The 24,229-nt window shown below is 41.0% G+C and overlaps 3 protein-coding genes across 4 annotated transcripts in view; 2 read left to right on the plus strand and 1 right to left on the minus strand.

Moving 5' to 3' along the window:
• The window catches only part of kmt2bb (lysine (K)-specific methyltransferase 2Bb), a 29,640-nt gene extending 13,767 nt beyond the window's left edge, over positions 1-15,873 (plus strand). For both annotated transcript variants that reach the window (XM_005943123.3, XM_005943124.3), the window contains exons 19-36: positions 1,429-1,539; positions 1,670-1,746; positions 3,164-3,378; positions 3,469-3,572; positions 3,701-3,838; positions 3,979-4,137; positions 4,263-4,380; positions 4,487-4,565; positions 4,672-4,832; positions 4,940-5,098; positions 5,195-8,228; positions 9,000-9,100; positions 9,267-9,401; positions 9,505-9,757; positions 10,274-10,381; positions 10,611-10,694; positions 13,022-13,151; positions 13,270-15,873. In XM_005943123.3, the coding sequence (XP_005943185.1) occupies positions 1,429-1,539; positions 1,670-1,746; positions 3,164-3,378; positions 3,469-3,572; positions 3,701-3,838; positions 3,979-4,137; positions 4,263-4,380; positions 4,487-4,565; positions 4,672-4,832; positions 4,940-5,098; positions 5,195-8,228; positions 9,000-9,100; positions 9,267-9,401; positions 9,505-9,757; positions 10,274-10,381; positions 10,611-10,694; positions 13,022-13,151; positions 13,270-13,545 (5,442 nt within the window). In that variant the 3' untranslated portion in view covers positions 13,546-15,873. The remainder of the gene's footprint in view (positions 1-1,428; positions 1,540-1,669; positions 1,747-3,163; positions 3,379-3,468; positions 3,573-3,700; positions 3,839-3,978; positions 4,138-4,262; positions 4,381-4,486; positions 4,566-4,671; positions 4,833-4,939; positions 5,099-5,194; positions 8,229-8,999; positions 9,101-9,266; positions 9,402-9,504; positions 9,758-10,273; positions 10,382-10,610; positions 10,695-13,021; positions 13,152-13,269) is intronic.
• On the minus strand, positions 15,082-18,429 carry igflr1 (IGF-like family receptor 1). The gene is made up of 7 exons (XM_042223765.1): positions 18,235-18,429; positions 17,925-18,123; positions 17,673-17,700; positions 17,389-17,464; positions 17,217-17,297; positions 16,879-16,971; positions 15,082-16,704 (listed from the first exon to the last, which is right to left on the minus strand). The coding sequence occupies exons 1-7, from the start codon at positions 18,266-18,268 to the stop codon at positions 16,379-16,381; spliced, it is 837 nt and encodes a 278-aa protein (XP_042079699.1). The 5' UTR covers positions 18,269-18,429; the 3' UTR covers positions 15,082-16,378.
• A 2,872-nt stretch (positions 18,430-21,301) lies between these two features.
• On the plus strand, positions 21,302-24,121 carry LOC102310722 (G protein-activated inward rectifier potassium channel 3). The gene is given in 2 exon segments (XM_042223764.1): positions 21,302-23,678; positions 23,681-24,121. Coding segments are annotated over 2 exon segments (1,290 nt in total). The 5' UTR covers positions 21,302-22,829.
• The last annotated feature ends 108 nt before the right edge of the window (positions 24,122-24,229 follow it).

Genomic DNA, 24,229 nt, shown 5'->3' on the forward strand with positions numbered 1-24,229 from the left:
GCGGGGCTCTCCTCAGCTCTTTCTGGGACAGTGGCGCGGCTGCCCCTCTGTTGGTCTTCCTTGGTCTCTTGTGTTTTGAGGGCCTCTGGATGTCTGGAGTTTTGATCTCATGCCCTGCTTCATGCCCTTGAGGACGTGGGCTGCTCCCCACACCCTCTAGCAGATCATTACATGAAGGAACCTTTTAATACAAGCGCGTTCATGCTGACAGTTGTACACACGGGTGCTCACACACACAAACGACACACGCTGTGCGCTGTCGATCTTGCGTGCTGCACAATAATGTTTAATATTTAGTATTTACTGTTATATTCCCATATATCATCATGATGTTGTTTATTATGTTGCTCTTTTTTTTTCTTCTGCTTGTTTTCTCTTTTTTCTTTCTCAACATGTGATCCAGGTGATTGATATATGTATTTTTTTTCTGCTTATTTTGTTGGTTTTTGTTTTTTGCCCTTTATCCCCGTCCCTCTTCCCCGCTGTTTTTCTTTCCCTCTTTCTTTCTCCCCTTTCTTTTCCCCAGTCAAATCTGTCCCGTATTTAGCAAGTAAAAATAAAATAAACAATAAAAGGTGAATCAAATAGACCATTACGGCAAGGCTGGGATGGTCTATTTGGTAAAGTAAATCTGTTGGGCATCTTTCTTCGCCTTTAGACAATAATTCTGATGGCAAAAGAGCCAAACGGGACAGGCAACAAAAAAAAAAAAGAAACGCTTCATTTGCTTTTGCATTTTAATTAGCAAAACATGCATTTTAAATATTGCTCAATTTAATTGTGTAATGCCAAAATTGTCGTCTAGATTCAAATTCAATGAATGTACAGCCCTATTATGTGATATAGAATGGTACAGTGGTCCCTCACTATAACGCAGTTCACCTTTCGGTCTCGCTGTTTGGCAGATTTTTTTGGTGCAATCTTGCATGCTTTTTTTTTTGTGTTTGTTTGTTTTTTACAGCGCATTGTGTTCTGCGTTCTGATTGGCTGTAGACTATTGTCAATCAATATCGTGCCGTGTGTCATCCTGTAATGTCGATGAAACGTTTTGCACCATCAAAGGAAACCGCGGGTGCCTTTGGTTTTATTCTGTAATACTGGACTTTTTTTTCTACGAAGGATTGAACTTTGAGGGTGTTTAAACAAGAGAGATAAGTGTAAAATGTTCAAGCCTGTCAGAGAAAAGTGTATAAAGTGTGTAGTCACGGCATTTAAAGCCATAAAACATCTATAATAATTGTAAAACATAAAGTTGACTACTTTGTGGATTTCACATATCGGTTATGGTTATTTTTAGAACGTAACTACCGCGATAAACGAGGGACTACTGTAGTTACATTCTTTTGTTGGAAATGCAGCTGCCCTATCAGCACAAGATTGAACATCTCAAGGACACCAAAATATTTTTTCTTTCTTTTTTTTTAATAGAAAATGTTCCATGAGGATGTGGTCCAGGTGGTGCGAAAGAGGCTAGAGCAAGAAGAAGATCTTCCAGAGGAGCGGAGACCTACTGCCTTGGCACGATCCTACTACTTAAAGGTGCTGTATGGCTGAAAACACAAAGTCTCCTGAAGTTATGCATGATTGGCTTTAGGCATGATTTATCTTTTTGTTTGTTTGTTTTCAGTTATATAACATTTATAATTATTGAGTGATTTTTCTCTTTTAGCTGCTCGAGGAGGTATTTAATTGGTTCAACAGCCAAGACCCAAAGGTGTGGGACCCTTGTACCAAAGACTTGCCAGTGTGAGTATTACATTTTTAACATTTTATAAGTTTAAGAAATACTCCATTAAAGTTATGTACCTAGACAGTGTTGAAGTACACCGATTTCACTGATTATTTTAATGGTAGTGATCAGGCGGAGACTCTTCCTTCCAAAATCAGACATCTTTTTATTTGCGCTTTACAATAAAATACAGATGCATCCGGAGACCTAGCCTACTTCCGCTACGTCTAGCGAGGTCTGGCTCACAACTGGAAATCAACACAATCTTATGGGTTCGGTCCCGCCCATTGTACCGTCCCCTTCAGCTGTCCTGCCTCCGGTCTTCCCCACCTCAGCACTACAAACAAAATCCTAAATTTACACGTAGCTCTCTAATCTTCTCTACCTACAGTGAAAATATAAAAACACGAGTCCATAATCACATTTCCCTCAAGCACCCCTTTTCACAATAGATACAACAGAAATGAGCACATCTGTGTAAAGCATCACTATAACTAACTATAAAATTAGCTAAAGTCATGTCTCCTTACAGTAAAATACAAAACAAAAAACAAACAGTTTAGATTTACTATATTAGAAGTACAGGCTTCACTGTAGATTAGATATTATTAATCCCTCGGATGGGTTCCTCCGGGAAATTCAGTTTCCGGTAGCACTGCACCAACAGAAGTTGCAGAATATGAGCAGAAATATACACATATATAAATACAGAGACATATATAAATACAGAGTATATAATAGGGATAAATAGGAATAGGAATACCAGGGAATTGCACATTTCAACTATTGTGAATAGGAATGTAGGAATATCCTACAACCACTGAGGTTTTTTTTAACCAAAACTGAAATCTTTGATTTTTTTTAAATCAATATGTCCACCTTTCTTTGATGGCATACTTTGTCAGCATCTTCACTGCTAGTGTTGCACAGCAGAAAGACAATCTGTCTTTGGTCAGAAAATATGTCTCTACTCAGGCGGTGCTCTTGGCTAGAGATGGTGCATTTTTCTTTCTTTCTTCATAAAATGATCCAAAGGTCTTCTGTTAGATTCATGTCAAGTGATTGGATCATAGTCTTTCAGTTCTTTTACATGTATGCCCAACCCTGTGAAATGTCTGGTGTTCATTTAATAACTGTCTGGAAATCACAGGTCTGCTTAATTTTGTTTCAATGACAATAGGTTTTCTAACTTCATCGCCAGAGTATTTGCTTTAGTTTCTAATTTTGAGGCTTTATTATTAGTTTAAGCCTGCAGTTATTGACATACAAGACATTATATAGAACTGTAAATATTTTAAGTGTTAAATATTTTTATCAAGTAGGTAAATTTATGTGGGTTTCTTCACTTCTGATGCATGCTGTATAATGAAAAGGGAAAGCACCATTCTGTTTTTGTGCTGCTTCAATTTTTGAACTTCTGAACTCTCTCTTCAGGGGGATGTTGTCCCAGGCTGTTCATCCTCCTACAACAGAGCATGTTTATGCTCAGTGGCAGGAGAGAGAGGATCTTTCATCTAGAACTCCACTGGGACTCCTGCAGGAAGACAATGGACAAAGCTTGGATATAAAGGAAGAAGAGGCTCTTTCTCCAATGTCTAGGGAATCTTCAAGCCTGAACCATTTTAAAAGCAGCAGACTCAAATTCAAAGGTGACGTATTTAGTTTATGAGAAAATGTTCTTTTTTTTTTTCTCTGTTTTTTCTCTTCCACTAAATATTTACTTTTGTGTGTTTACTTAGGAAAAAGAGGTCGGCTTTCAAAAGCTGATCTAGACACTGGATGGTCTAAAGATGATGAGAGACAGTGCTCTTTGTGTCAAAAATATGGAGACCTCAAATCGAATGTAAATAATTCCCAAAACATTAAAATTGAGTGGTTCACAGAAGAATGCAAACCCAATTCACTTATTTTTGTAAATTCTCCATTCTCTTTGATTAATTTCATGTTGGATTGTGTTGTTTCCTTTCTCAGGAAGCAGGCAGGTTACTGTATTTGGGCCAGAATGAATGGGCTCATGTCAACTGCTGCCTGTGGTCTGCAGAAGTTTTTGAAGAGGACAATGGCTCTCTGCTGCATGTACACAGCGCTGTCACAAGGGGACGTTTGATGGTTAGTTGTTATCACCCTGATAAACTGAAAATTGCTTAAAATCTGTAGAGTTGAACCAGATCTTTGTCTTTTTATTGTAATTACGTTAACCCAAACTTTATTCTTCACTCTTCACTGTCATTAACCCCAATCGTCTTCAGCGATGTGAACGTTGCAATCAGTCGGGTGCCACTGTGGGCTGCTGTCTGACATCTTGTCAAAGCAACTACCACTTCATGTGCGCCCGCTCCCGTCAGTGTGTCTTCCAGGATGATAAAAAGGTCTACTGCTATAAACACCGACATCTCATCAGTGGCAGGGTAAATTCTCCTCTCCCACCTCGCCTCTTTCAGGATTTAAACAAGTTTGAAGTACATTTTAAAAAAAAGAAAAAAGAATATTTTTATTTAAACCCTAATTTTAGTTATGTACCTTTGTTTTACAGATGATAACTGGTCAGGAATTTGAAGTAAACCGCAGAGTGTATGTTGATTTTGAGGGGATCAGTCTCCGCAGAAAGTTCTTGACTGGGTTGGAGCCAGACCTTATCAACGTGATGATCGGTAAGCTGTTTTGTTTTAGTTGATTGCTTGTTTGGGCCCTTAAAGGTGTTCATTAGAATCTGCTTTTGTTAAACTCAGAATTGGTCTCCACATTTTTACGGCACAGGTTCCCTACAGATTGAAAATCTAGGTGTGCTGACAGAACTTTCAGCGAACAAAGGAAAATTGTTTCCTGTTGGTTTTCAGTGAGTTGTATATTCTGCTTTTAACATTAATTATACTTGATAACACTTGATTATATAAAGAAATTATATTTGCAACATTGAATGAATTTCCCTCTTCCATAATAAGGTGTTCTCGGTGGTATTGGAGTACGGTTAACCCATTGCGGCGGTGCAAATACACATGTACAGTCCGAGAGGTCCGGCCAATTGTCCCAGAGAAGCCAGTTGAGGAGATGCCGAACCAGGGAGATAATCACACCATTGCTCACAGCCCCCGTCCAATACCTGGTGTGTTGATTTGTTTGTTTGTTTTGGGGGTTTTCTTTACTTCTGAAAACTAGATTGCCTTAACAAGTGATTCGCTGTATTCATAAATCATTTCTATCACTCTTCAGTATCAAAAGCTCAAGACACTTATATATCAGAGTGCCACCCCACAATGGAGGAAACCTCGATTCCAGGTATCCACCCAAAGTCAGATCACGGTGCAAGGCCAAAGATTCCCCAACCCAGGAGACCAGCTGGAGGAATGTCAAGACCTCTGCCTTCCCCAGGTATGATAGAAATTGTAACCTGTTCTTATTTAGAAACATAATAAATAAGCCATCACAGAATGTAAATATAACTGATTATTTCTGTTTTCCTCTTAGGAGTAGCCCAGCCCCACCACATACTGACCATTAGTGATCTAGAAGAGACTCGAGGAGTTCGTCGCCACGGCCCACACTCACAGACAACAGGTCTGCGCAGTCACAGGTCCCCCCCTCCTCTGGGTCCTGTAACTGGACCAGTCACTCTCCGCACTGGAAAAAATCCCCTCCCTACCTCCCCCTTGTTCCCACTTGGTGCAACAGACAGCCTGATAAATTCTACGTCATCCCGCCCAGTTGGAAGTAGAGGTTCTTCCTCTGTACGATCCTCTGGGAATACAGCCCACTGTAACTCGTTATTCTTTCCCCAGTCTCCCTGGCAGGAAGGTGCTGGAAATTTTCCCTCTCAAAGTCTACCCTTCTCTTCACCTGTACAACATTTACCCAGAAGTCGACTGTCGTTTGATCTAAGCCAGTCGGACTCAGTCGAGGTGCCACACAACTTCTTAGCTTCACCAGAGCCAGAGGATGTCTCTCCAGCAAATGGTACATCACCCCAGGAGGACTTGGACCAACAGAAAGATGAAGAAGAGTTTCCCTACAGTTCATTCCACAAGGACCCCAACTTGAGTCTGGGCCAAGAGATGCGGACAGAACTTGAAATTGAAGAAACCCTCTTAAATGAGGGGGTGGCAATGAATTGTGGGGAGCAAATAGTGGTGGAAGGTGATGATCAAGAGGAATTTTGGGGAGCAGCCCAAGAAGTACAGAAGAAGAAGACCCTTGTTGCCAGTTTGCCACGGTCTGCAGCCTCAGCCAGGGATGACCTGGGTAACACATCCTCAGATGAAGATATGGAGCACTATTTTGACTTCTCTCGCACAATAGTCAGCTGCCCGGGATCAAAAGATCACTCGAAGTCTCCATCCTCGCCTTCCTCTCGACCTATGGCTCAACTGGATGGGGTAGATGACGGCACAGAGAGTGATGCAAGTATAGCAACCAGTGATGATGCTCAAAAAGTTAACAGTCAAACTCAGATACAAGCCAAAAAACTAAATGATAAAAATCTTCCTGACTTTGAAACCGCTAGCAGCACACAACCTTCCAAAGAATCATCTGATGATAAGCGAACAGATTCTTCTCCAGTCACGATTTCAGAAGCCACAAAAGATCCCGCTGATGGTTCAACCCAAGATGCACCTAAATCTTTTGATACCAGTCAAAGCTCTGAAACCCCTTTAGTAAACCAAGAGCCCATGCTTTCTTCTCCAGTTGATAACATTCTGCCTAACCTAACTACAAATGTGCCTGAAATCCCATATTCAGAGGGGTCATTGCCAGGTTCCAGTTCAGGGTTGTCCTCTGAAACACCTCTTCTTCTTGAGAGATGTGACACTAACCCACAGTTCACCGAAATGCTTCCCGTGCTGCAAGGCACACCACTTGAGACCCCCGAACCTTGTAAAGCCCTGAACTCATCACCTGACTGCAGCAGGTTTATATCACCAGCTGAGGGGGCTAGTGTGTTGATGAATGACTTATCATCTACTGCAACAGAGGCCCCAGTAGCAGGTTCTGCTGATAACAGTCAATGCTCTCTGTTGGGTCTTCTTCAGCCTTCCCCTTTAATGTCAACAGATGTACCAAACCCCTCTCAAGGACTAGTAGACCCTCTCCAGATGTATTCTTTGCCTACTTTCAGTCAGCCTCCCTTAACAAGTATTACATTGCAACCAGTGACCGCTGTACAAGAGTCAACAACTTTACCGTCCCTGGAACCTGCTAAACTGACAACTCTTAGTCCCATTGGAGATATGACACAGACACTACTAAATGTCGTGCCTCAGAATGATCCAAGCTTATCAGCTACTGTTTCTCTACCGGTGTATGCCACACAAACACAGCCACTAGGCTCTACAGCTGTCAGCATTGTTTCCTCCTCTGCAGCAATATCGCCTCTGTCTGGACTGTCAACACACTGTTCAGCTGCTCCCACACAGGTACAAACCACCTCAGCTCCGATGATCCTAAATGGTTACAGTTCTTCTGTCCAGAAGGAAGCTACAGCTGGCCATACAATCTCCATCAATTTCGCTACACCCAGGCCAACTATTGAACCTCAGCAACCAGTGGTACCCCAGGCATTACCGGGTCATGCCATTCTTACTGTGAAGGAGGTGGGAGGTCCAAATGTAGACCCTACACCACATGTACTACTGGTGAACCGCCTTGGGCAGATCTTTGTGAAAAACCCTGAAAGCAACACTTTCCAGCTGCCTACTCCCAACTCCCCATCCTACAACTGTGTCACTCAGATTGCTAGCCTTTTGCAGAGCAACGCACTGTCAGCCACACTAGCTGCAGCTGGTAATATGACTGCACCACCATCTGTAGCCAATGTGACGACAGTACCTCCTCCACTAGTCACGTCTGCAGTTCAGAATCCATCTGCTGTTTCACAGCTGCTCACACACAAAAACAATGACACAATGGTAATGTCCAATGTGAAGAAATCAAGAAAAACTTCAAAAACACCAAAAGATGAAACTGCTCCAGATTCAAGAAAACCAAAGAAGAAGAAGGATTCCAGCGCGTCAAAGAAATCTAAGTCCTCCAAGGCCTCAGGGCAGCCTGCTCTGCCATCCGAGAATCCTCCCACGAGTCCTGCTGAAAGTGCCCAAGCAATTATTAATCAAGCAATGGCGAGTAACTACACCCCCAAGTGGAGTGGGCTTCGAACAATGAGCCCTTCTTCACTAGTTTTGCCACCCGGCCTGTTAATTGAACCAGATCCTCCAGAGTCACCCCGCTCTCCATCACCACAACCTAAACCAGTTCCCCCACCCCGCCCTCGCACCCATGTCCGCATGAAAAGAGTGTCTTCACTTTCAGACCGCATCGTCACAAAGAAATCTAAGGTTGACTTCCTGCAACCAGAGCCCGTCATCGAGGATGAGGAGCGTCGCAAACCAGCTTTTCCAAGCATCTCCAGCAGGGCCTCAGGAGTCCGAATCAAGACCCCCACAGTGAAAGGAGTACTGAACTTGGACGAGTTAAAAGAGGAGCATCTAAGTGATTCTGATAGCTCAGGGTAAGTTTTTACCTATCTGAATTCATTTTTTTAGCTGCCCTGCTGGTTATTGTGTCAGTGATCATTTAGGCTGACAAAAGAAAGAAAAATTCACGTAGTCAAGCAATTGGTGGCTATTGGCTATTGGTGGTATATGTTTCCATTACTCAACGAATTGATGTCTTTCGATTTTTAAATACAGTCCACTTCAAAGAAGTTGGAACGTTGTGTAAAATGTAAATAAAGCATTTCAGTGACTTTTAAATTATTTCAGTCCATTGCTTAACTGAAAAAAGTACAAAGGAGTCATGAGATGTTCATTGTTTTACACAGGCTCATTCTGAATTCTTTGCCACCAGCATGTTTGAAGTATCTGGGACAGCAGTGAGTTTGTCACTGTGCCGCGTCACCTGTTCTTTGAAGTAGCGTTTGGAAACTGAGACCACATTGCTGTAGTTTTGAAAGTGAAATGTTTTCACAATCTTGCTTGATACCATATTTCAGCAGCTCAAAGACAAAAAGTACAAATCCTGTATACCTTATGCAGTATTTTATTCAGCTTTAAAGGGTGCCTTCGTAGATGTGCAATTTACCCACGCAGTTAGTACTAATGAGGCCTTGTACTATCTCAAATTATGGCTTTCATGGAGTTTGTGGATAATAGGTCTGATGATTGTTCTTCTCTCTCATAGAAAAACAATGATTTTGCGTCAGAGAGCCTGAGAAACAAATATTTATGTATATGAAGTCATTTTTAAAAACAAAATAATTGTTTCCACTTGCTTTTCCCAGATCAGAGCCTTGGAGTTTCATGTCTGTGAGTGAACAAGACAAACAGCAGGCCTGGGAACCAGTGGGACACAGCACACTGACTGACTGGAAGAAATATTCTGGTATTCTTGAGTTAAAACTGTATAATTTCAAGAGTTTAAAAATACCAGCCACATTTAATATATCACTGATTAATGAATGGTACCTTTTCGCTTCTGCGTCCTTTAAATGTGTTGAATTGTTTAAGAACAATGTGAAAAAGGAGCTCTACGGATTGTGTTTTGTTAGGCGCTGCTTCTGCCTCAGATGACGAACCACCTCCATCTGATGATGAGGGATGTCCAACAAATAGAGACCAGCCACACTTACGATTCGAGATAACCAGCGATGACGGCTTTAGTGTAGAGGCAGACACCATTGAAGGTAAGGCCAGTGTTACATTTTTAAAAATTAGCATCGTAATGTTCTCGTTTTTTATGCTCATTGCTTTGAGCTAATCCCATCTAATTGTCAACTCTTCCTTCAGTGGCTTGGAAAGCAGTCACAGATGGGGTGCAGGAGGCTCGAGCAATTGCAAGGTTGAGGCCACTGACGTTTCAGTGGCTCAGCGGTCCCCGTATGCTGGGTCTGGTTCATGACGCATTAGTGTTCTTGCTGGAGCAGCTTGAAGGAGCTCACCGTTGCCAGCGCCATAGTTTCCGTTTCTTCAAACAGTTCAGCCAGGAGGATGATCTACCCGTCAACCCCAGTGGCTGTGCCCGTTCGGAGCTTTACCTTAGGTATGTTTGCCCTTTAGCCTTTTTTCCGTTAGTACCTGCTTGTGACTTGAGGCAGTACAACTCGGCTTGACTCATTTTCCATTACAGTTGAGCAGCACCAATGTGCGTGGGGTTGTTATAGCAACACGCCCGGCCCTCCTGTGGCGTCATTTGTATGCAACACAAACGCTACAACAAAGATGGACGTCAAGGCGATGCAATTCCTGCTGCTCAGCCTGTGGCTTTTAATTAGACCACCATGGTGTTGTTTCTGTGCCATTTCCCTCATCGCCGGGTTTCAAAAATGGCGGTTTTGATTTTTGGAAGAAGAATCCAAACTCAGGGTACCAGTACTATCAATTAGGTGGGTGACAGTACCAGGTACTGGTACTGTCACCAGGTACTGGTACTGTCACCTCATGTAAAGCCACCCAGAGTAGGTACTAATGGAAAAGGGCTGTTGGATTCATCCTGGAGAGAGTGAGTCAGAAAGATATAACTCTTCTAGAACTAACAGCAGTTTATTTGTTCCAACAGGAAGTCTACATTTGATATGTTCAACTTCCTGGCTTCTCAGCACAGACAGCTTCCTGACATTGGGCCTTACGATGATGAGGAAGACGAGGTTCTTTTGAAGTCCACGAGGTCAGGCTTTAGTTTATATTTCCTGGATTGTAATGCCATATTAGGACTTTCAAACCGCTTTTCTCTGAAATATGTTGTGCAGCTTCTTATTGTAACTGCACACCACTTTTTTTTCAAAACTAAAATATACTTTTTCATAAATATATTGACTATTGTCATTTTTTTTTAGTATGTTGCAAAACAGTGGTGTTGAAGTTTTGGGTCAATTAATTTCTGCTCCCTTTATCAGACGAGCCACCAGTTTGGAGTTGCCCATGGCCATGCGCTTCAGACATCTGAAAAAGACTTCCAAGGAGGCAGTAGGAGTGTACAGGCGAGTTACATTTGCAATTCATCATTGCTACATGAAATAGTAAAATGCATTGCTATACAATGCTTAAAATACTCAGTTGACAACATCATAGTTTTAAAGCTTTTAAAGTTCATAGCCTTGGCTGCAAAAGCCACAAATATTTAAAAAAAAAAAAAACCCTCAGAATTGGTTTCACTTCTTAATCTTAATGCCAGTATGGCATTTAAGTTCCTGTTGCATGTAATGAACTCAGAGCTCTAACTGTGTCATCTTCCATCTCTTTAAAACCAACACAGGATATGACTTGTCTCTCTTTGGAATCTTTTATCATTTTCACACTTTGGTTTGATTCCAAAGAATTGCCTATTTATAAGATTAACAGAGAAAACCAAAGCATTCCCTGTCAAGAGCAGCGTGAGCAGGAGGATTCAAAACTGAAAAAAGCATCCTTCAGTGATGTTCAATGAATATTCAGCATTGAAGTCCAGTTTGTTTTATTTTGTTCCAGTATGGATGACTCTTTAAAACATTTTCTGTTCAGTTTACCTGTCTAAGTTTAATATGTATGACTATTTTTTACAGTGTAGTATAGAATTGTATCTGTGATCATGTTAATGGAAAAGCAAGTTGGAGAAAACATTTTAGCCTTTAGCTCTACCAGAGGTTTCTGTATATTAAAAAGGAGTTTTTCTTTCCCCCTGTCACCAAGTGGGGTTTCCTCTCTATTATTGTAGGGTCTTTTCCTTACAATATAAAGCTCTTACCATTCTGTGGCGATGAGTACCACATGACTTAAATGGCATAGATAGTCATTTGAATGCAAGTAACAGCTCTTTGGCAGTAATGTGTCATTATTGCTAGCCAGACAACAGAGTCACACAAAACCATTGTTCCACACAAATGAATCATAGCTGGCATACATGCACAACAATTCTGCTTTTGCTAACAGCTGTTCAAACATCTGTTTCATGTTAATCCTAGTGAGGCTGAAGAAAAAGCAGCCGTTGGGAAATGAAACAGTGCCTTGGCCAGACATTACGGAGACAGCCTGTTCAACGAGAGCTTTTTAAAGAAACTACAAAAACATTCCTACTCTTTGTTTATACTTTGGCCGCATTTAACACGTTTTGCAAGTACTTCTGCAAGACATTGGCTGCACTGTGACCTCACTTAATTTCTAAGAAAGAAGGTCTTGTTAAACAGAAAACTTTTTTTTCACTGCACAATACAGCTTAGTCACTCTGTAATGTCACTGCTACCCAGGAAGCACAAAAGGAGAAGTGGTGGGGGTGGGGGCAATCCTGAGAAAAGTGTCAAAATCTAGTGACAAAGAGCATGTAGGGTAGAGCAGGGCGATATGACCAAAAATATTTATCACGATATACATTAGAAAATTTGCGATAACAATAACATATCCTCAGCATAACCATGTATAATATCCACAGAGGTTATACACACACAATACGGTAATATTATGTTAAAGCACAGTACGTATCACTCCACGAGGCTCCTGACTATGATAGCCGTAATGCTCCGACAATCCATCAAACGGTGCAGATTCGTAGCTCAGCAAAGTCGTACTAAAACATTTGATAGATTTTCGAGCGCCGTGTAGCACATAAAATCGTTTCGAGGTCAGTAAACACAACCAGAATTCATACATAAGGCACACGGGGTTATAAGGGGCACTGTTGATTTTTAGAAAGATCAAAGGAGTGATTTTAAGTGTGCCGTATTTTCCAAAAATATGAGATTTTTTTGGGAATCAAACGAAGTGTGGAAATGATAAGATTCCAAAGAGAGACAAGTCGTATCCTGTGTTGGTTTTAAAGAGACACACGATGAAACAATTAGATGTCTGAGTTCATCACATGCAACAGGAACTTGCCTCCGGTGCATCCACTGGAGTTTGAATTTGTGTGAATGTTAGATAGAAAGTACTTAAGTAGACAAAGCATAGAGAAAAGTGCTTGTAAGAATGTATGTGAATTGGTGAATGAGGCATATAATGTGCTTTGAGTGCTTGAGTAGCAAAAGCTATATAAGAGCTGGTCCATTTACCATTTATATTAAAATAAGACAAAAAAAACCTCAATAAAATGAAAAAAGATCAAAGTGGCTGAATTTGGGTATATATTTTGGGTATAGCCCTAGCTCCTGTGTTTACCATGTTAGTGCTTGTGTGCCAACATTCATGCAAAGGTAAAAGATTGTAAACTAAAAAAGTGGACACATTAAAGTTTGGCCTGTATCAGCAATATAATATACAAATGTGTTATTGTATAGATTTTTTAAATATCTTCCTATTGCTTTACAATCAGTTTTCATCTTGATAACACTTCCTGTAGGTCTGCTATCCACGGCCGTGGTCTTTTCTGCAAGAGGAACATTGAAGCAGGAGAGATGGTTATCGAATACGCGGGCATCGTCATTCGCTCCGTGCTCACTGATAAAAGGGAGAAGTACTATGATGGGAAGGTTTGTGCATCTTCATCATTGTCATTCTAGTTTTGGTCAAGTATTTCATAGCAACTGGCGGTTCATGCTGAGAGATTTCATGAAAAACACCAACAGGTTTCATTTCTGCTCCCTGCAGGGTATCGGTTGTTACATGTTCCGCATCGATGACTTCGACGTAGTGGATGCGACTATGCATGGCAACGCGGCGAGGTTTATCAACCACTCATGTGAACCTAACTGCTACTCTCGAGTGATCAACGTGGAAGGTCGAAAGCACATCGTCATCTTCGCTCTTAGGAAAATCTACAGGGGGGAGGAGCTCACCTACGACTACAAGTTCCCCATCGAAGACGCCAGCAACAAACTCAACTGTAACTGTGGGGCCCGGAGATGTCGTCGTTTCCTCAACTAAGAAATCTCTTGGATACAAAAAGGGGGAGGATCCTGTTTACTAGTAAGCCTTAAATTGTGGTGACACTGGATTGGGGCTTGAGGAGGCTGCGGTCAGTCTGCCCAGCAGGGGGATTAAGCCACTATGAGACTGGCCAGAAACATGGCTAGTGAGAAGTGAGGACATTTTTTGTTTTTTTGGGTTTGTTTGTGTTTTGGGGGTTTTTGTTTTTTTTGGGGGGGGGGAGGGGTCAAGCGGAAGAGGATGAGAACCAGCACAAAAAACAAACTTTGCAGAGTTTCTTGCCTCACAGTGTACTAAAAGGTATGGCTCCCCGAATAATGTAATTGCAGCTGTAATTAAATCACAGGAAGTAGTTTTGGGTGCTCGTGACAACTGGAGATTTCAAAGTGTGGAGAGTTTCTGGATTTGAGCAGATAACCTCAGATCAAGCCTTATCTGTCACATTACATTACAGCTCCATCCCTGTAGTTGTGAAGTCAGTTCTCAAGCCATACATCACCCAGACCTTTATTTGTACGATTCAGTACTTCTTATGTTAACGCTTTCCCTTTTTTTTTTTTTCCTTTTTTCTGTCTTTTTTGTGAATAACAGAAAATCAAAACAAAAACATGGTGCTAAGCTTTTTAAAAGCTTTGTCTTTAGTTGGACTAAGATGTCTTGCGAATCAGGAACTGTTTAGCTCTTTCTTTACCCTGCTGAGATCTTAAATTTATGCACTCTTATAAGTCCTCCTGTTGTTATCTTTAAAATCTCACATTCAAAACCTGCTATTCGTCACCCACTTTCTTCCTGTCTTGAGTGTAAAATTAGTGTCTGGTTTCAGAGCAGAAAAACAGTGTCATAGAAACGTCCTCTTGGTATTTTTTTTTCTTTCTTTCTTTGGTTGTTTTTTTTTCATGTAAAGTGTATGTAGCAAAACACTACCCAAGCCAAAATTGAAGATTTCCTTCCTTTTTCTTTCTTTCTTTCTTTTTTTAAAAATATATATATTTTAATACTCTCATGGCAGATGCTCATCGTTACCTATTGCAATAAGACTTTGCTGCCCTGCAGTTGCACATAATTACCCATCAAACATCCAAATTATCTTCATCTTCGTGAAATCTTCTGCAGTTTCTCTTGATCAGGGAGGGCACTGGTGTAAGGCATTGCTACTGAGCATGTACATTGAGCTCCTGCACCGCGATGGTCGAGAAGACAGTGTAGGTGCGTGACTTTTCTGGGTATTGCTGCCTTTAAAATAATGATTGTTGTAGGTGGATGTTCAGTGGTGTCATTGGTGAGGCTAATTGAATTCACACACTGTTCAAATTGGTAGTTATATTTATTCATGTTTTGATTTCTATTTTAAATGGTTAAAGGTTGTGCTTTGTACAAATTGGTGGCGGTCTAGTGAACCCCCCCTTCCCCTTTCCCCTTTCCCATATGTATGCTTTGTTTACACATCATGTCTTTTGTTTCACTAACTTACTTGAATTTTTTTTCTCTCTTTGGGGCAGTTGTGGTGTGCGATTAAGCCTTTATGACAGATTGTTCTAAAGCAGGTATTTTTAAAGAATCTTTATTTTATTTTACTTTTATTTTTTTTTTAATGTAGATTACTGATGGTCTTAGAATCAGCCACAGGAGTAAAGTGAGCACTGTTTGCCTACTCAAGCCCATAATTATGTTTTCCAAAATTATGTCATGTTTTGTCTTTTATCACCCACCCACCCCTCCCCCCACCTTGCATGTCCAATCACTGGGATGGAGCCCAGGTTAACTTGTGTCAATCACCTAGCTGATAACAAGAGCAGAGTCACTCCCAACTCCTTGCAAGGATTCTACCTCAGCTGTTTAGACAGATGTTTGGGAATACTGATGCAAAAAGAGAGGATGATGATTTAAAAAAAAAAATAGCTTGGTTTTAATATCCAGGTGTGTGTGTGTGTGTGTGTGTGTGTGTGTGTATTTGGAAATGTTTGTCATTTCTATGTATGTGTGCGTGCGTGCGTGCCATGAAGGATGCAAGGCACTAGTCAAAACCTGAAGTTATCATGACCATCTCGCCCAGAATCTGTTAAGAAAGCTGTATGTTCTATATACACATATATATAAATATACATATAAATATATATATAGTAGGGTTATTTTAACGTAAGTGTAAAAGACATCAAAATGAGAAAATATGTGCTCTTTAAATTTACGTCTTTGTTACCATGTACAAATAAACCCTGAGTTTGTAAATATTTGTATACATATTTCTAAACCTGTTTAATTTTTCTATGCACTTTTTTTATTTATAATGTTATTTGCTTAATAAAGATGTTAAGATGTTTGATGAAATGACTGATTGAATGATTTTATTTGCATAGGTCAATAGTATTATAAAGGCAACAACAATTGGAAACAGATTAACATTTAAAAAAACATTACTCATTTGTTCTATTTTGACAAGAATACTATCGCGGTAAATATGATGGTGGGGAAAACAGGAACTGTGGAATTTTGGTTGAGTTCACTGGAGGAAAAGGCATCTCGTTAGCTGGATGGGTAAAGATAAAGCCTGGCTAAAATTCTGATTCTGTGCTTTGTCCTTCATGCACGTGTTAAGCAGTTTATCTGGGATACAGCAGTCGAGGTTAAATGTTTTCCAGGAGGTAGGTAATAATACATTAATTATTCAAACGTAATAACAAATGAAGCTGCAAATATGGAAGAAACTATTTAATTTTTTTATGGAATGCTTGACTTCCCCCGTCATCAACTTGGACGCATAAGGCATGCCTTTTATCGCTCCGCTTCTCTCCGTGCTCGTAGCAGCCTTTTTGGGAGTCGGGCTAAACAGTCGCTACACTTCAGTCTTATTTGTTTTAAGTTTTGCAAGAGCAGCTATGGCGTCATTGCGCTCCATGTGTTTGAGCAGTTTAGCCAGGTGCCCTACAGTCCAGTCGGGGTTCTTGCAGGTCACCCCCTCCAGCACAGCTTTTAGGGGGCTTTTGCTGTCCTTCATAGAGTAGGTGTAAGTAATCCAGGTGGAGGGGAAGGCGCAGTGCGACGCCAGATGTTTTGTGCTCTTTCTTACATGGCTTTCTGGATCCAGCAAAATCACCAGCTCTTCCAAAACATCCAAGTTGTCCAGCACGGACTGTAGAGGTGCAGACAGGATGTCTGCACCTGCATTTGAAAGGGGAAAAAGAGCATCGATGAATGATGTCAGTAGGTTAATGAAACAGACTTTCATTCGTCAACAGGAACACAAAATGGCAGTTTCCGCCCACTTTTATCCCTCACTAGACAGTGGTTTGGATAGGCGTTGTATATTTTGAGATAACATTAAGTTCGACTCACAAAGTATCTCCTCTACGTCACTGCCATTAGATGAACCTGTCAGGGGGGCGAATCCGTCATTTATATATGAGGGTTGCCTGCAAAAAGCCTTTGCTGTTTACATAAGGCAGAGGAGAGAGAGTGTCAGAATCATATTCACCAGCTTGAAGCTAGAGGGTATTTTAAAGTTATTTTAAAATAACCCTACTATATTGGTTGTAAAATTACATTCTGTAACATTTTATGGCAACTTCTCTTTATAAACCCAGTGGTCAGCTTTTATGTCTTTTCTTAAGTTCCCAAGACCTTGATGTGTGCACATTTGTTTATCTTCGATCGTCTAGTTTCGGTATACATACCTCTTTTCCGTTTGAGACCAAACACATAAGCAGACAAGGCAACGAGCACAATGGAAATTAAAATGGCTAATGGTACTGCCCCTGCAGACACAGGAAAAAGTCAAGGTTACATTTAAATGTAACTGTCAAGAAAGGTGTCTCAGGTGTACAGTGAAGTGCACGCGTAACTTACAGGCTGCCCATGACACATTGTGAGAACGTGATGGTGGTGAGGTTGGTGTCAAGTTAGGTCCTTGATATGCCAGAGTCTGGAATGAAAACAGAATGGATGTTTTGGCTGTTGCTGATGAGGAAGAAACTCCTTCTTAACCAACTCTCCACAGATATCTTCTGTTGCTTCTTTCTGTTGTGTTTCATATTTTTAGTACCACTACTGCCACAGACAGGCAACCCCTATATATTTATTTATTACTGGTAAAATTTACAATTTACACTAAATGCAAAAAGCCTACTCACTGTGACAGGGAAATCTGTTGTCGGGATTCTGCAGAAAAACAGAAAAGGGGTGGGGAGGAATGAAAGTCTGTAGATAAAACAGCGAGAGTTTTAAGAGGAAAGCGCTCTTATTGTGCCTGCTTATTAAGCCGTAAAAGAGATAGTGAAACACACACACACACACTTTGATGAAAATCCCCTGCGGTTCAGAGAGACCATCACATCCCCTGAGCTGTTTACCTGTTTCTCACGGTGATGTGCTTGTTGTCTTACCTTTGCGTAACAGGCACCTTGCCGCAAACGGTGTCAGCTGTTGTGTTGCAAGGTCTCTCAGTCTGAAACTGACACAGGCTACAGAGTGTGCAGTGGAAGCTGCTGCCATTGTTAAAAGTGTTTGTCTTGCACGGTTTTGTTGTTGCCTCGTGTCGCCCTCCGTCATCATCAAACCCACAGTTGGGGGTAATTTCATGACCTACATGAATAATAATATAATATAATATAATATAATATAATATAATATAATATAATATAATATAATATAATATAATATAATATAATATAATATAATATAATATTGACCTACCTGGCTTTATAGGGGTTTCGCACACGGGATGCATGTTTGTTGCGCCTTATCCCAGATGGTTGTTAGATCGTGGCATTTTAGTGAGTGTCGAGTGTTACTCATCGTTACTGAACTGAGCTTTAGAGCAAAGATTCTGTCTCTATTACAGCCCCATAGCACCACCCCTTCTTCTACATAAGTGCGGTTAGAGTTCCGTAGTACATGTCATCGTTTCTTCTTTCTCGCTGACCCAAATGTTCTGATATGCTTTTGTTTGTTTGTTTGTTCTTTTAATGAAAGCTGGTCAAATGTTAGACCAGTTTAATATGCGAGCAAGGGACAAATCATACAAACTATTTCGGAGCGAAATATTTAAACTCACTCCGTTATTGGGCTATAAAGTGACGGTGTAGAGCAAGCCTATTCAAATGGCGGCCCGCGGGCCAAATGCGGCCCAGAAGCAACCTGCGAGTGGCCCTGCCTGTGGTCCTGGCAGAAACACAGAGAAAACGCAAAAAATTAATTCATTAATTAATTTTTAAAAAATTAAAAATTCCTACAGCGTAGTGTAGACTGTGAATGCAACACTCCTAGTAGCCTAGCAATATTTAACCCACAATGCACCGTGATGTAAACATATTAAACAATCATCGTAATATATGATGCGACAACAGCATGTCTTTCTCACTCCAAAAGCGCAAAATTGACAATGAAAACTGTCGGTTTAACCCTGCCTGGACTGACAAATACTTATTCATTTTACCGAGTTTAATAATCTTACAACCGGAGTTGTACTACCATGGTGAGGGTCCTGTACAGCCCAAGAGAGAGCTGCAGCATCTTCCCTTCGTGTTTGCTTCTTGGCGAAGAAGAAAAGGCCTTTCACAGATTCTGAAACAATGAAATACTGCATGCTGGCCGTGGTGGATGCGGTGAAAAGTGAGTGTGACATCTGCTATTAAAAACGTACCCCTGTAGGACAGTTCAAATATTCGTAGAGTTGAAGTTCTGGCGTCAGACGAGTTTGAAATGCTGTTAGATGACCTGAAGAAAACTGATGTAATGTCTATAGCAGGAGATCACAGACAGAACTGATAATGCACAGTTGTGCGCACATGTCCGTTTTTTGGATGGGAAATTGCTCGGCTTAGAGGGACACACAGCTGGCGAAATAATGTTTGAGAAGATTTAAGCTCTTTTTGAGGAAAATGGTCTGGATATGAAGCGTGTCTGTATACTTGTGACGGATGGGGCTCCATCCATGGCAGGAAAAGCGAGTGGTCAGCGAAATATTTATTTTAATTTGAAAAGGAATTATCAAAATGTTTTTTGTTATTATTATTATTATTTCAAATGTGCAAAAAATAGTTTAGTTATAGCTCCCTTTTTTTAAATGGACCTTTTGGTGTGCATTTGTGAGAGGTCACCAGATTTACAGGGGAAAAGGAATAAAAAAAAAACTTGTTTTTCAATACAGTTGTGTGGGTTTGAAATTGATCATGATCTGCTGCTTACTGGCTTCAAAAAAAATATCTGGCCCAGATAAATTCCTCGGTTTGAAAATCTGGCCCAACTAACTTCGTAGTTGAATAGCCATGTGTAGAGTTAAAATGCCCTTACCCTTTACTGAGGCAAAGTAAAGGTAGGGGAGTTGTTTTCTTAGGGGGTCGCCTGTCTGCGTGTTTGCTTTGGAACCGATATCACGGATGCGCCTCCCTTCCTCCCTTTGTGAGACAAAGCAGGTGGTGTACTAATCTGACTGGAGTACCCTGGCCAGGGATGAGTCAGTGGGGAGAAAAAAAAAACATTTTAAGGAATTTTTTATACAAGGTCAGATGACTTTCACAACTGCTGACAGCCAAATGACTACCTTTGTGTGTTGCAATGGTAAGTGACTTGTCACGGGTGTGACATGTAACTCACTTGTGTGAGCAGTGGCGGTCCTAGCCTGTTTGGCGCCCTGGGCGAACACTCCCTCTGGCGCCCCCCCCCCCCCCCCCCCACACAAAACATATTAAGGATTGTACATTAACATAAAACTGTTGTCGGAACCATACTGAATTTCACCAGAGAAACACACACACACATATGAAGAGAGTATGCATTGTATGCAAACGGCTACCAAACAGCCATCATAATTCGTCATACAATGAGAACAGGACAAATCAACAATTGACAATGACTAATTAATATTAAAATCTGTAACATAATGTATTGTTTGGAGTTTAGTCTGTTACTGTTACTGTTTTTTACCATTTCTCTTTGGAGCAACTGTAACCCACATTATTTCCTTAGGGATTAATGAAGTATTCTGATTCTTTCAGGATACCTGCCATTATCCAATGACACATCTGCTTACCTGCATCTTTTGCTCGTTTCTCCTCCTCTTCTTTTCTCTTTTTTCTAAACTGAGCACCTGGCTTTGAACTTTTCTTGTCCATCTTCCATTGGTTTTGATTTTGCACTCCAGTATGAACACCCATCCCCCAACTCGAGGATCACCACAACATAACCTAATAGACCTACACCTAGTTCACAGATTCACTTTCTCTAGGGTGCATTTCTGGGATTTCACACAACCCAGGATTCAGATCATGAATAGATAATGGGCTTGGATTTACATCATTATGAATGAAATGTGCTCTATCTGGAAGCAGCCGGCCTCCCTCCCCTGTCGACAGGTTGTGTGTGAGATCATCAAACTGTAAATTATAAATTTTAAATTGTTATTGATCCCTTTACCCCGAGTCCTAAAGTGTGTATTTATTTTCTTACTCTTCTTATATTTATTGTTTGTTTACTTGCACTGCTGTAACTGGAGCCTCGTCGTCTCGTCTCTCTATATACTGGACTGTATGTAGCGGAGATGACAATAAAGTTTACTTTGACTTCAGCAGCGCGCAGGCGCACCGAGGGCTCTCGCGCTCACTTTTCGCGTATAGAATTTCGAAAAAACATCGGTGCAAATTATAAGTCTGTCTCATAAGGTCTCGTGTTTTCATGTTTGTTGGTTTGTTTTTATTTTGTTTTATTTTTTGAGTTGGTTATTAGATGCTGCTCCAGCCAGCCACAGAATCCCCCGCCGCCCTGGTAACTTAATATATATAATATATATATATTAAGTTATATATAAAGGAGGTCATATAGGCCTATGTGACCTCCGGCACATATCCAAACTTTCTGTCGCGTTAGTCATTTTTAGATTTTTAGCCTTTTTAGGATTATTTGAACTAGACAGTAGCTGAGTCCACTCTACCCTACTCTGCAGAAGGCTGAGACAGCATGATTAGGCTTAGTCCAGCTTATCTAGCTAATGCTTTCTGTTTGAGTGTGTTTTGCTCGTCAGTGTTCCTTTTTTTCTTTAGAAACATTGCTTTAACATTGCCACAGAGTGACTCAGAGAATAGCTCATTCTGGAAGTAAGCACTGGATTAATTTACTCTGTGAGTCATCCAGAAATACCTCGGAATTTTATTGCCAGTCACGATGGTGCTAGCAAGAATAATAGTGTTAACTCTATTATTGCATGTTTAAAAGTTCAAACCCTGTTGAAAATCTGGTCTTTTGTTCTAGTATTTACAATCAATGGGAAGACTTTGCACTCGATCACAATTCTCTGCTGCAAGTGTTTTTTGCTTTTGGATTCCTTTGATGTGATCTACTGAAAGAAAAGACTATAATCTGAAGAGGACATGCTGTCCTGGCTCCAAGTTAACATAAATTAGTAGGGTAGCCATGGGACCTCCCACAACCACCCAGAATGAGACGAGGGGATGGCGAACATCTATGCCCTGTCAACGGAAATCTGTCATGGTTGTCCATTCCACACCTTCGGGGGACGAGGTTAGGTGCAAGAGTTATTCAATAAATTTAAGACAGTGAGTTTTGTTTTCCAAACTTTTTTCCCCCCAAATGTCTTTGTAAAGTCAAACCTGAAAGTTTTGTGATAAAAAAAATCTTACAAGTTGGTCACACACAGTCTTTTCCAGTCTGCCCTTGTGTGATAATATTATGAATGTGACATTTTTCCGAGCACTTACTCCCAGAACAAAATAGTCTTTGACCAATCAACCGTATTCTTATTTTGACTAAGTCCTGATGTGGCCTTTCCAATGATGTCTCATGTGTTTGGGTGGTCTCTTTTAGCCCCAGTGAGGCAGGGAATCACAAAAGTTAGTTAAACTGAAAGTTTTTTCTCAGTTCTCAGGAGACCATATTTACATTATCCCTGTACTTGTGGGCTGTATTACGAAGTACTGATTTAATAGGGTGATTCATATTTTGATTTCCAAAAAAAAGGACACTTGGCCCAGTCATGAAGAACTTTAATAATACTGTTTGCTTAAAGAAAACGTTAACATATTTAAACAATGCCTTCTCTGTGCGGTTAATGAGGAGAAATAAAAAATGTCATGTAAGCTTTTAGTCAACAAAAGTCACTAAAAGCTAAGTCAACAAGTTCAAAAAAATGTTTGCTCCCCCAAGATTTACCATGTAGCTGCTTTTCCTCCTGTGTTTTTCCCACCATTCAGCCATGACCTAATTTAGCCTCAGTGAAGCTGGAGTCTATCCCAGTGAACTGAAATGACCTTCATGAATTTGCAAGCACATTAAAAATGCACTTTTCTTTCCCCTTCCAGCCAGATACAGACATGATGCTTCCTCTCCCAGATATCATGCTAGGGACTTTTTCTGACCTTAAAACAGCAAGACAACGCCACAAAAGCACAACAGACTTTCCTCACCAAAGCAACATTTCTTTGCTTCCCTCTTATACTCATTGTCTTATAGATAGAGAACAAGACCTCTTGCGTCGTTGCTCACTCGGGGAGACCAAGAGTCTTTCACGCTACCCTCGCCATGCCCTCAGCGTGCCTGAAATCGGCTGCATTAGTCCCCTTCATGTCATTACCCACAGTCCGCTCCACAGCACGTCGCTCTCACCGGCAAAAAGCAACATATCCAGCCCTGCTAGAGAGATGGAGAAGCTTGCAAACGCCATGAGTAAACTTCTAGAGAGTGAAAGTAACCAAACCCCTACCATCACTCCAGAAACAAGAGAACAACTTCGCTATGTCGCCAAAGATGGAAAGTGCCGAGTCAACCTTTGTCATATTTCAGAAAGGGGCCGTTTCCTGTCTGATATCTTTACTTCTTTTGTGGACCTCCAGTACAGATGGTTCTTATTTGTCTTCATGATGTGCTACATTGTCACCTGGTTTTTCTTTGCTGTGCTCTACTTCTTGAATGCTTTCTTTAGAGGTGACCTAGAAAAGGAGAAGCCACTCACCACCCCTGAAGAAAACCTCATAGACCACGCACCCTGCTATTTGGGTGTAGATGATTTTATCTCTGCTCTTCTTTTCTCAGTGGAGACACAGCGCACCATTGGTTATGTATCAATGGTGTCTCCCAGCACAGTGTCTCCCAGCTGCCACGAGGGTGTGGTGCTGGTCATGACGCAATGCATTGTTGGGGCATTGTTGGGTCCATGATAGATGCTCTCATGGTAGGCTGCATGTTTGTTAAAATATCCCGACCCAAGAAGCAAGCGGAGACACTTCTTTTTAGTCGCACTTGTGTCATTGCTAACCGGGATGACCAGCTCTGCTTGATGTTCCGCCTGGGAGACCTCAGAGAAAGTCACATGGTGGACGCAAAGGTTCGTGCAAAGTTAATCAAGTCCCGGCAAACAGCAGAGGGAGAGTTCTTGCCTCTCGAGCAGACAGAGATTAACCTTGGTTATGAAACTGGCTCAGACCGACTTTTCCTGGTGGAGCCTCAAGTCATTCGGCACAATATTGACTGCGACAGTCCGCTGTGGGAGCTGGATCCAGAGCAACTCAGAAGACAGCAGTTTGAGATCATCGTTATTTTAGAAGGAATTGTTGAGGCCACAGGTGAGTAATTGACATTCAAAAAGAAACTACTCGTACCTCCAAAAGTCTCATTTTAATATAAAACAACTGCAAAAAACTTTACTTTGACTTTGTTTTTGAGAATAAGATGGGGTTTT

Source organism: Haplochromis burtoni, unplaced genomic scaffold, assembly GCF_018398535.1.
Source record: "Haplochromis burtoni strain Fernald_Lab_line unplaced genomic scaffold, NCSU_Asbu1 Contig_120, whole genome shotgun sequence".
In the NCBI taxonomy this organism is placed as follows: Eukaryota; Metazoa; Chordata; class Actinopteri; order Cichliformes; family Cichlidae; genus Haplochromis; species Haplochromis burtoni.

Coding starts and splice junctions, on each gene's coding strand:
- igflr1 (XM_042223765.1), bottom strand. CDS start 18,268: ATGCATCCCGTGTGCGAAACCCCTATAAAGCCAG. Junction 18,124..18,234: donor CGAAACCCCTATAAAGCCAG/GTAGGTCAATAT, acceptor TTATTCATGTAG/GTCATGAAATTACCCCCAAC. Junction 16,972..17,216: donor TGGTCTCAAACGGAAAAGAG/GTATGTATACCG, acceptor TTATGTAAACAG/CAAAGGCTTTTTGCAGGCAA.